Here is a 13,022-nt window from a genome sequence, read left to right on the forward strand (position 1 = left end):
ATCTTGGTCCTGAGCAGTCTGCAGAAGCTTGTTCTTAAGTTCCAGTACATACTGCCTTTTCTCCTCTTCTGTTATCTCAAAGACCTTCACATTATTTACTAGTCAGTTTTTTCCTTTCTTTTCTTACATCTATATCAAGTGTGCATCTTATCATTCTGTGATCACTTCCAGCATTTCCTTGTTCAGGACGGTAACATCATTCACGATATATCTTCTGTTAGTGAGGATGAAGTAGATTTCACTAGTTGTTGATCTATTTGGGCTCTTCCATGTCCACTTTCTGTTCACCCTTTTCTTTAAAAAAGTGTTCGTTACTGACAAACCTCGTGATTCTGCTAATTCCACAAGTCTTTCACCTTTCATTTCTTTTACCAATTCCAAAATTTCCCGTAGTTCCGCTTTCTCAACTGTTTAAATACATATGCTGTCTTAAAAATAAGTCTTACTGTAAAATACTTTAATCAAATATAAAATGTACTACGCACATTGTTTGCTTTTGTTTTTAGAAATGTTCGCATTCATTTTTCCTTTTAGTCCAATTTTCTTTTTGTCTAAAGAAACCAATAATATCCCAGGGACTTTTGTGCCTTTTTTTTTTTTTTATGATGGATATCCTAATGAAAGCATTCCCCATTGATTATCACTGACATCTCCCAATTTTGAAAGAAAAAAATTAAAATGGGAATGAAGAAAATGAATTTTCAAAGACATTTGACAGACCATATCTTTATAATGTTGCAGGAAAGTTGACACCAAAGATTCATAATTATTTTTCCTTTTCCACGAAATCCATACACAGCTGCTTTAAATGATCACCTACCTGCTAGTTGGTTATCCTATAGCTTTGTTTTAAATATCATCTTTTCAGAGTTCCTTTATCCTGAAGCCTAGTGAAAATTTCATTTTTTGCATCTGTTAAATTTGAAACCCTTGGACAGCAGAATCCACTTCTTTATCAAGAGCCTTAACAAAATTCTTCATTACTGCAAGTTTAATGTGCAAAAATGGAATTTTTTTTTTTTTTTTTTTTTTTAGTTCTGAAAAAAAAAAAAAAAAAGTGGTTCTTCCACTTAAATTCCTTCTTTACACCTGATTCATCGTACATTTTTCTGTTTCACAAATGTCCCACAAACAGAAAACAACAGTGTTTTGTGAAAAGTCCCAACACCAGTGAATAAAACAATTATCTTAATGTCATCACAGACATTCAAACAGTCATGGTACCTTATTGCACTCACAATCTTGGACATAATTTCATGATTCTTTCAAGATTAAAGTAGTGGAATGGGTGGAATGCATTCCCATTGTGTAGTAAACTGCTTTTAAACTTAATTTTAGCATCAATAAATTTGTCATTCATTAGAATTTCACAAGGATTCTACTTGCCATTTAAATAAGTTTAAATAGCACATTGGCATTCAAATCTTCTTGCTTAATTAAGTGCTGTAGTAGTAGTAATGGCAACTGATGCAAGAAAGCAAGCTTATATAGCATCAGCCAAAAAAAAAAAAAAAAAACCAAACAGTTCACCTATCCAAGTCCTTCAGGAATTTTAGTTTTTCCTTGAATTTATTCAGCCCACCCACTGCAACAGATTGAAGTTTGTTCCAACAATCAACCACCTGCTTGCTGAAAGCAAACTTCCGCACATCTATCCTGCAACCATTCTTCCTCAACTTGAAATTATAAAATCACTGTTCATGTTGTCTCACCAATTGGAAGAATGCCATTAACGTTCAGCTTACTCAATCCATTTGAGGCTTTAAACACCTCAATCAGATCTCCCCACAGACACCTAGTCTTGAGACACTGCAAGCTGCTGAACTTAGCATTTCTAGGTAAGAGCATCCTTTTGCTCCCTTCACCAGTCTGGTTGCCCTTCTCTGCACCTGTTCCAGCAGATACATCCTTCCTAAAGTTAGGCCTCTGGATCTGTGTATGGTACTCAAAATGCGGCCTAACCATAGGCTTATACAAAGGGATAATCACCTCCTTATTCCTGTTAGCAAAGTTTTTTTCTGTATATCATTGGCAAAACCCCATGAGATGTCCTGGCAGCATGAATGCACTGCACAGAGAATTTCATATTTGACTGCCCTATTTCCCATATGTCTTTTCCATTCTCTACTACCCTAAGTATAGTATCACACAGTTGATAAGTTACTCTGGGTTACTGCTACCCATATTCAGTACCTTACATTTATCAGTGTTAAAACTTCTGCTATTTCTCAGCACATCGACCTAATTTTCCTGGATTTGACCCAATTTTCCTGTGTCTTGAAGGTGTCTGGAGCTTTCGCCTACATGGTAGCTGCCACAATCGTGGCAAGTAATCCGGTATACAATACTGCTGCATGGGGGGGGGGGGCAATGGACGTTTTTAATCTTGACACTAGAGATCTTCAACTCCTACCAGTTGCAGTAGCTCACCCTGATGACTGTAACTAACCACCCTGCCAACCTTTGTATCATCTGCAAACGTAGACATTAAGCCTGATATGTCTTCAAGTGGAGTTCCCCTGAGCCCTGGGGCACTCCACTAATAACAAAAGAGAATGGGCCTGTGGCACTGGTTTCCATAGTTTAGAAGAAGAGAGTATAGCAGAGCCAATGGAAGCAGTAACTAAAATAAATTTAAGTTTTAATACGACAAGTAGCTTTCAGGGTGAACCCCTTCCTCAGCAAGAAAGATACATACAGAAATGCAAACATAACATTAAACGTTAGGAATGGAATAAATTATACTAAATATGCTGTGTGTGATCAGATGACTGGGAGAGCACGTACATGAGCACGAAGTGTTCAGTCATTCACTAGGCCAGATCAGGCAATTGTTGTTGGTGCTCAGCACGCATATGGGATTGCTGCCAGCTTTTGTAGTAGTTTCAAAACTACTGACTCCAAAATTGGGTGTAGTCTTGTACCTCTACTGTGATTTAAATCTTTGTGACAGCTGGATATATTTAGGGATTCTAACCATAGGCAGTGATAGTACTGTTGAGATTGGTCGATCACCTCACTATCACGCCTGGAGTTGAGGTCATGATGAGTTGACCAAAAATGTTCTGTGATTGCAGAGTGCTCAGTCACCCAGGCCGATGGACCTGTGATGTTCCACGAGGTGGTCCTGAAGGTGTCTGGCGCTTTCACCTACATAGTAGCTGCCACAATCGTGGCAAGTAATCCGGTATACAATACCGCTGCATAAGAGAGGGGCAATGGATGTTTTTAATCTCCGGACTAGAGATCTTCGACTCCTACCAGGAAGTTGTATGCATTTCATGTAGTACTCGCGCAGGATCTTAGGAATCTGGTCTGAGACGACTGTGTAATATGGAATATAAGCAGTGGGTACACTCACTGTCGCAAGGGGACAAGGGCCTTGGATGATTTGCAAGCTCTTGTGCTTGTAGTAATCACCTGTCTAACACATGGGTGGGTATCCACAATTGGTGAGGTCAACTTTTTACTCTAGAAACCTCGGTGCGCCTGGCTTCCTCTGAGCTCAAATGGCTCCAAGCTCGAGAGAGTAGAGCACATGCAGTGTTGTTTAGATGACAAGGAGCATGGGCTGATCTGTAGTTCATGAATTGCCCGCAACACATTGGTTTCCGGTATACTGAGGTTTCCAGACGAGAGCCCATTCGCCTGACCAAAACATCTAGGAAACGAAGTGTAATATGGAATATAAGCAGTGGGTACACTCACTGTCGCAAGGGGACAAGGGCCTTGGATGATTTGCAAGCTCTTGTGCTTGTAGTAATCACCTGTCTAACACATGGGTATCCACAATTGGTGAGGTCAACTTTTTACTCTAGAAACCTCGGTGCGCCTGGCTTCCTCTGAGCTCAAATGGCTCCAAGCTCGAGAGAGTAGAGCACATGCAGTGTTGTTTAGATGACAAGGAGCATGGGCTGATCTGTAGTTCATGAATTGCCCGCAACACATTGGTTTCCGGTATACTGAGGTTTCCAGACGAGAGCCCATTCGCCTGACCAAAACATCTAGGAAACGAAGTGTCCCATTCACTTCCAATTCCAAAGTGAACTGGATGAAGGGCAATAGGGAGTTGAGGTACTCTAACAGCAGTGCATCTGAACCTCCATGGATGATGGTGAAAATATCCCCATACCTGCACCACATAATGATCGGTACCAGCGGGTTCAGGATATGCATTCCTCTAACTCCTCCATTGCGATGTTGGCAATGACGGGGTGCCTATAGCCGTACTGTATATCTGTTTGTAGAAAGAATTGCCAAATGTGATGACACTGCCTGACAAACACAGGTTAAGGGTAACACATCTTCTGTAGATAGTGATGTTCTATCCAATAGACTGGGGTCATTCTCTAAAAGCTGTCTGTCACATACAACTGCCTGTTGGACTGGAATGGAGGTAAATAGGGAGACAACATCAAAGGATGCCATGATCTCGACATCAGGAACTGTAAGGTGTTTGATGAGGCGAAGGAACCCCTCTCTGTTGGAGACAGTGTGGACAGTATTTCCCTCTAGGAGTGTTAGGAGACGGGTAACGTGTTTTGATAGCGCATAGGTTGGTGAATTGCAACAGGAGATGATGGGCCGTAGAGGGATGCCTGACTTATGCACCTTTGGCAGGCTGTAAAATTGCAGGAGCTGGCAGCCCGTGGCATGTAACTGCCACGGGCTGTAGAAAATTGATTACAAAATTGATTACAGCTGATATATTATTTTTGGTGTATTATTGATTACAGCCGTTCACAGAAAGGAGTCAATGTGAAAGGAGAGTACCTAAACCATTTACGATTTGCAGATGACATTGTGGTCATAAGCCACGATCCCAAAGAATTAGAGGAAAATCTTAATCACTTATGCACAGTTAGTAAGGATTTTGGACTAAAGATGAATATGGCTAAAACAAAAGTAATGATGAACAAGTATGCCACGGAAAGGGAAATAATGATTGAAGGAGCAGTAATTGAAAAGGTGGAGTCATATACTTATCTGGGACAAGTTATTAGCTGTAATAATGATAAATGGCTGGAAGTCAAGAGAAGAATAAATTTTGGATGGATAGCATTCAGGAAATATAGCCACATACTGAAGAGCAATATCCCAGTTTGTCTGAAACGAAAAATAATGAATCAATGTATACTCCCCACCATGACTTATGGAAGTGAAACTTGGGCACTCACCAAAAGAATGGAAGAGAAGCTGAGAACTACACAGCGAAGAATGGAACGAATTATATTGGGAATCAGACTGTTAGATAAAAAGAGAAACACATTGATTAGGCAGCAAACTCAAGTAAAGGACATTCTTATCAAAACTAAAGAACAAAATGGTCTTGGGCAGGACACATAGCTCGAAGACATGATGACAGATGGACTAAGAAAATAACAGAATGGTACCCAAGAGGAGCTAGAAGAAAACCTGGAAGACAAAGGCGGAGATGGATAGATGAAATTCATGACTTTTTGGGTAGTTAATGGATGGCCAGTGCTTAAAACAGAAGGAACTGGAAAGTTGCTGGAGAGGATTGAAAATGCTGCTGATGATGATATTAGTGGAGGTTGAAAGTAATGTTGGCCAGTGATATTATATTCCTATTAAAATATTTTATTAAACAGTTGCACGTGATATTGCTGATTATACAACTAAATGCTCTAAATACAAAAATTTAATCAAACCAAAGTTTCCTCTCATAAAAATAAATGTCATAGTATTTGGTTTAGGTTCTGGACAACAATAGAAACAATTACTAAAACAACAATTACTAAAATTATAACGAAACAGGCCTACGCGCTCTGGATTCATTGAGGAATTTATTGTAGCTTAAACACAGAGCGTACAGATAAAGCAGAAATATATGAGCTTTCGGCTATATGGTAGCCTTCATCAGAATTAAAATACATGAATGGCAGTTGGAATGAAGATGTGCACTGCCAGGTGCGTGAGACGCGAGGTTTAATTGTTTGTTGACGTCTGTGGCTGTGACGCATGATGACGTGGCCAGTGCTTGTCCAATGACAGAACTACTGACTCTGTGATCGGGTTGACTTGGCAACCACTGTTCCTGTTTAAGGATTTATCCGAAGATTTTATATTTAACGATTCCAACCAGGTACGCTTTAGGTAATGGTGGGATCTGTCTACCACCACGACATCGCGGTGTGGGTCGATGTCGTGGTGGGTTGTCCAGACATGTTCGGCGATAGCTGAGTGTTCTATATCCGCTAAACGGATCGCTCTTTTGTGCTCCGAGAGACGTTTCTCGAGTCGACGTCCAGTCTCTCCGAAGTAGCAGCTAGTGCAGTCACGGCAAGAGATGCGGTAGACTAAACCGCTCTGCAGAAGGGTGGGGACAGGTGTTTTCACGTTGGAAATGAAAGAACGCAGTTTCCTGCCTGGGAGCTGGATGCACTTTATTCCGTGCGTTCTCAGGATTCTACTGATCTGTTGTGACAGGTTGGGGTAGTATGGGATGAATGCCCTTGTGGATGGCTCGTCACTGTTGGTGTTGTAGCTGGTCGTCACGATGTCACGTGTCTGTAGATCACACCTGTCGAGGACGTCAATGGGGTAGCCACACCTCGTAAGGTCTACTACTAAAATTACTAAAATTGCTTAATTCAACATGAATTAAGCAATTTTAGTAATTCAGTGCTGTAAAACTAGTCACTTGGCTAGTTTTATGGCACTGTTCAGTTTATAATATCATCAATTAAAAAACGATGTTTGCCTTCTGAATTGCCTTTTGAGGCAAAAAGGTTGCTCATCAGTGGTAGTACGAATTAAGTTCAGTCTGCAGTAACAAAGGAACACTAATTATTGCTTCCACTTCTAGATCACATTGGGGTCTAGTGGGTAATAAGGTGTGTTAGGCACTAGATCAACTAAGGTTATCATGAGTCACTATTTATTGTACCTGTAATTGCAGGTATTCTTTGTTTGGTTTGCTGAGTGAAAAAAAAACCTGAGTTTTTCTGTGAGAAAAAATACTGTGTTGACCCTCACCTGAGATTGAAATAACTCAGCCACATTATGGAAAAAAATGCCATTAAAAGTTTGCTCCATTTATGTAAATTGAACTTGAGCATTTTCCATTTGGTGTGGGAGAACAGTGATTATAACCACTTTTTATAACCTACATAAAAAGACTTAGTTGACTACATGGGATTTTGGGTTTGAGGATACTAGTGCACACATTTTTTAGGAAGATCAAGTTATGGAGCCCTGAACCAACAGTAAATGTATTGTTCTGGGATCCCCCATGGCTTTAGTGACTGATATATCCATGTCTCTATATATCAGTATATGTGCCTTACTAGTGCACAGAGAGATTTCATATGTTTTGCCTTCTCAGTGATACCCTCATCAGTACCATACATTACTAGATTTGTGCGGTGCCTCCGTAGCCAGGTGGGAAGGAGCAGCAGTGCATAGCACACGCTTCTTGATTAGACCGGGGTTTGAGCCCGTCACCACCAAATACAGAGGATGCGGAAAGGTCAGGGAATGACCACCGCATATTCCGGAGAAATATGGCCTTAGTTGCTAATGCTCCTAAAAAAAAAAAAAAACCAAACCAAACCAAACTAGATTTGTGCTAAATTTGAGTCAAATACTTATCTGATGAATAGTTGGAATTACTCACTCTAGGGATGAAGTTCACAGTTCTCCTTTGCATCCCCAAACCACAGAACTTGCCGTGGGTGTTGAGGCATTCTCACGCATTTGCCTGAAGAGACTGCAAATGTGATTCACCTCAAAACTGCAGCAATCCTATAGTGTGCCCATACAGTTAGCTCTAATCTCAACCAACAGCAACTCTCTGCCCTCAACTCGTTAAAATGTAATGATTCAGTCGTTGTTCTACCTGCAGGTAAGGGATGTCGAATTGTTGTTCTAAATCGTTCAGACTACAATACAAAAGCCCTGTCACTTTTACAAGACACTTCTGTCTGCAAGCCTGTTCTCAACTCTCCTATGAAGATTCTAGTGTTGGAAGACCAAGAATAACAGCCTAGTCTATGGTTGGTTTAAGTCGGGCAAAATTCCTGAATCCCGGTGCTGGCTTCTACACGCCTCTGGATGCCAGATTCCACAATTCTACAGCTTACCAAAAGTCCACAAGTCTTTTATGACCCAACGTCTCCTGTTGTGGATCCCCAGCGTGTGAGTTCAAAATTCGTTGCAAATCTACTCTCATCCCTGGTAGGCAAGACTATTCATATGATCTCCAACAGGGGGAGTTCCTTAACCTAATTTCCAGTTTAACCATTTTGGAAAATCAGGTTATGTATCCCCAATTCACAAAGGGTGACAAAAATAATTATAGACCTGTTAGTTTAACTTCTGTTCCAGGAAAAATAATGGAGTCACTGGTTAAAGAGATGATACAGGATCACCTAGACAAGACAGCAGATTAGCTCAGACACAGCATGGGTTTGTTAAGAAGAAGTCTTGTCTGGCCAATTTGATTGGATACTATGATGTGGTCACAAAGGAACTGAATGCAAAAAATAATTTTGATATCACATACTTGGATATCAGGAAACCTTTTGATACTGTTGCACTTGGAAGACTGCTGTACAAATTGGAGTGGTATGGCATTAAGGGCAAGATAAACAATGAGTATTTTGCATCTACATTCACACATGAGAAGTTATTCAAAGAGGACAAATGCCAGAAGTTTATCAAACTCTAACAGGAAGCTAAGTGGTTTTGTAATAACTGAGACCAAAGTGGAGGAGAAATTGTTGAAGTTAAACATAAAAAAGGCACCTGGGCCAGATGGAATCTATCCAGTCATAATAGAAGCAGCAAGGGAAGTAAGCAAACCATTAGCCATAATTATGAGAGCATCCTTAGAGTCAGGGGAGGTCCCCCTGTACTGGAGATGTGCAAATGTATCTCCAATTAACAAAGGGGGGTTCAAAGGGTGACACAAATAATTATAGACCTGTTAGTTTAACTTCTGTTCTGGGGAAAAATAATGGAGTCACTGGTTAAAGAGGTGATACAGGATCACTCAGACACAGCATAGGTTTGTTAAGGGGAAGTCTTGTCTGACAAATTGGATTGGTTAGACAAAATATGATGTGGTCACAAAGGAATTGGATTCAAAAATAATTTTGATATCATATACTTGGATTTCAGGAAAGCTTTTGATACTGTTGCACATGGAAGACTGCTGTACAAATTGGAGCGATATGGCATTAAGGGCAAGTTACTGAAATGGATAAAGGGAATGTTGAGTGGGAGATGGCAGAGAGTAGTAATAAATGGACACTGCTCTATGTGGACTAATGTTATTAGCGGAGTTCCCCGGAGTTCGGTGCTGGGCCGTTGTTGTTTTGCGTATTTATGAATGATATCAATGAAGGTATATCAGGCTTAATGTCCAAGTTTGCAGATGATACAAAGGTTGGTGGGGTTGTTAATGACAGTAAAGACAGTATGCTACTGCAACAGGATCTAGAAAAGTTAGGCAGATGGACTGAGAAGTAGCAACTGAAGTTTAACAAATGCAAAGTACTCCATATGGGTAGCAGTAACCTAAGAGAAATGTATCAACTGTGTGGTACTACACTCAGGGAGGTGGAGAATGAAAAAGACGTGAGGGTAATTGTGCAGTCAGATATGAAGTTCTCTGAGCAGTGCAGATGAGCTTCCAGAGCAGGTCATGGAGTGTTGTCAATGATATATAGGAATTTTGCTAGCATTGACAAGGAGGTGATTATTCCTTTGTATAATGGTCAGGCCACACATTGAGTACTGTATACAGGTCTGGAGGCCTCATTTTAGGAAGGATGTAGAGTGCTAGAATGAGTACAAGGAAGGGCAATGAGATTAGTGAGGGTCACAAAAGGATGATCTTACCAAGAAATGCTTAAGTTTTGCAAATTGCAGCATCTGGAGACTAGGCACCTGTGAGGTGGTCTGATTGAGATGTATTAGGCTTTGAATGGTTTGAGCTGGCTCATTGCTGATGGGATTTTTCTTCTTGCTCAGATTATGCACTTGAGGGGCATAAATTCAAATTGAAGAAAGTCAATTGCATAAATAGATGAGGAAATATAAGGAATGAGTACAGAGAAGGGCAAACAAGATTGGTGAGAGGAACAAAGGGGGGGTGCGCTTAAGAAGAAAGGCTTAAGTGCTGCAAGTTGCAGCATCTGGAGACTAGGCACCTGCGAGGGGATTTGATTGAGGTGTATAAAGCCTTGATTGGTTTGAGCAGGCTCAGTGCTGACTAGCAAACATTTGGAGTGACCAGATGGGTGAAATGGGAAGGTTTTTTTTTTTTTTGGCTAATGCTTTATAAACTTCCTTTCTTGCATCATATGCCTCAACTAATGACATTGTTTGATCAAGCAGCAAACCCCAGGTCCACATATAACAATGACCTCCATCTTGACCTCCTTTATTCCATACTACCCAAACCTGTCGCAACAACTCTCAAAGGTCTTATACAGTATAGGATAAAGTGCTTGCAGCTTCTATGCAGGAAACTGCTGTCCCTTGTCTCGAGGGTAAAGACACAGACTTTCCCCATTCTTACGGAGTGTTTCTGTGTACCGCATTTCCTGCCATGACCGCTCTGGCTGCTACATTGGTAAATCTGGGAGAAGACTCAAAGATCAAGTCTCCGAGCACGAGAGAGCTATCCGCTCTACAGATTTAGAGCACTCTGCGATTGCTGAGCACTTCTGGTCAACCCAGCACGACATCGACCTACAGCACAACATTAAGATTATAGACCACTATCGTCAGTACCATCTGGTTACTAACCAGATGGTATTGATGATAAGTGACTAACCAGATGTGGTCAGTACTACGTCTGGTTAGTCACTTCACATTTCATGTTGTGGTAATTCTTTTAACTGGAACAAAGGAGGCCATATCCATCCCATCATTGAAGCAGCCATCCTTCTGAATGATAGATGTTGGTGCACACAGCAAACCCAAGCTTTGCAGTCACAACCACAAGCCTGTACTTTCAACTGCTAATTGTTAAAAAAGTAATAATGCAAAAAAAGCAGCTTTGGTTTAGCTTACTTGTGGTCCTTGGAAAATCGTTGGTGGTCTATTACTTGACCCAAGATATATATCTTTTGGGTCTGTTTTACTAATGCTTCAATGGGAAGCATTAGTAATTCATTAAACATGCTTCCCATTCATTAAAATGGGAAGCATGTTTGTTATATAGTAATATTAATGAACTCCCCCCCCCTTTATAACAGACATTGTTTTTATAAATATAAAAGGGTCTATAAACAAAATGGTATTTACTGCATTTTTTTGGTCACATGTTTACTTGCATAATTATTGTTTTTCTCCTAAACCCATGTTATCTGTTGGACTTAGGTCTTGTCAGCTGCAGTTTTCCATATTCGGTACTTTTTCAGGAACCTATTCCCCAAAGTTTTCATGGATTTATGTAGTGTCATAAATCCACTGATTCATCATAATAAATTTATAAACTTGTAAAGTCAATTATATAAAACATAGTGTATTATGGCATATGAGGTTTGATCAAAAAGTTCTGTGAGTATTGAAAAAATTTAATTTTATTTACATAAATGTTGATGTTGTTAGCATTATAATATCATTCTGCAACCACACACTATTTTGTCATGAATGCTTTTAGGCTTTCCATCCTGTTTTTTTTTTTCTTTTTTTTTTTTTTTTTTATTCATGTCCTATTTTTATTTTAGAAATAGCCAAAAGTCAATTTGGCAATCAGATATTCCTTCAGGGTAGCTTTCTGCTAGACTGGTGCATAAACATTTAAAACATGTGTTGTGCGTTCTCAAAGGATGTTGTAAGCCCAACTCACAATCTTTTTAAGTATTGCAATCTTGTAACTATTTCAGTTCAGGAATTATATGATCATAAACCAAACTTTTTTTGTTAGACCTTGTATATTATAGCTATACTCTTCTGTTAGTTTGTTCATCTATGTTAATTTGTTACTTCTTGTAGGTTAAGAGGCCTTCAGTTTACCTTCCAACAAAAGATCATCCATCAGAGCAGAGTAAGCAGTAACTGCTTTTCAGTACTTCATTAATTTACTCTTAGAATCAAATTTCTAGGATTGTATTTTTATTTAAACAAATAAAATTTATACAGGTGGATTTATACAGTATATTTATGTATACTATATAAATATTTATATATACACGTTAAACTAGAAATAGTTCCTTAGTTTTTTTGGTCTGGTAAAAATATATATGTAATAAAAAAATAAAATTCACATACCACAAAGTTAGGTGAATTAGGAAGATGTCATCAGACAGTATTGGGAATGGTTTCATAAATTGAGTAATTTATTGAATAGTACTGTCGAATAAATAAAATCGCAAATAATTAAAATGAAGGGCAATTCAACTCTCAACTTCATTTGAACAATCTCAACAACAGAGCTTGCACTTGAGCATCAGGAAACACATATCCCAAAGAAAATTGTGCTGGGCCCAAAGGTGGTAGTAATTGTCGGTGATTCTATTATCCGGGAAATATGTTGCACAAAAAGGATAGGTAGAGTAGAACCAGAGTATGTCTGCCAGGTGCAAAAGTAGATGACTTTGTAGAGCATGTAATTTCATCTTTTAAGAGAACGAAATATTGTTGTACATGTGGGCACTAACGATATTAAGAATACGTCTGAGGACTTAATTAACAAGTACAGGACAATGTTGGGAAAAGTTACAAGTTATGATTAAATTTGAGTGTCTGTAATCCTGCCCAAATATAATAGGAGGGAATACATGTTAAAAGCCTTGTCACTTTGGCTCTGGAGAGACTGTGCAAGTGTTCTGTGGTAGAATTTTCCTCAGCATGATCTATGCTTGTTAACAAGAAAGACTGTTTTTACAAGGATGGGATACACTTAAATAGAAGAGGTGCCAGAATATTCACTGATGCTATCGAGGCAGTGCTAGGCATTTCAGAGAGCTGATAGCTTCAGAGGATACACAGACTAATACAATAACTAGAGCTGCATGCACAGAAGAAAGTGATTGCTACTGCTT

At 39.4% G+C, this 13,022-nt stretch overlaps 1 protein-coding gene across 1 annotated transcript in view; it reads left to right on the forward strand.

Annotated features, from left to right (window-relative positions):
• LOC150089272 (DET1- and DDB1-associated protein 1) overlaps positions 1-13,022 on the forward strand; it is a 177,011-nt gene that overhangs the window by 74,199 nt on the left and 89,790 nt on the right. Inside the window, exon 3 of the mRNA XM_090368456.1 lies at positions 11,974-12,025. Within this exon, the coding sequence (XP_090224582.1) occupies positions 11,974-12,025 (52 nt within the window). The remainder of the gene's footprint in view (positions 1-11,973; positions 12,026-13,022) is intronic.

Source organism: Mastigoproctus giganteus, chromosome 2 (assembly GCF_048544385.1).
Source record: "Mastigoproctus giganteus isolate SK-2022 chromosome 2, ASM4854438v1, whole genome shotgun sequence".
NCBI classification, from domain to species: Eukaryota; Metazoa; Arthropoda; class Arachnida; order Uropygi; family Thelyphonidae; genus Mastigoproctus; species Mastigoproctus giganteus.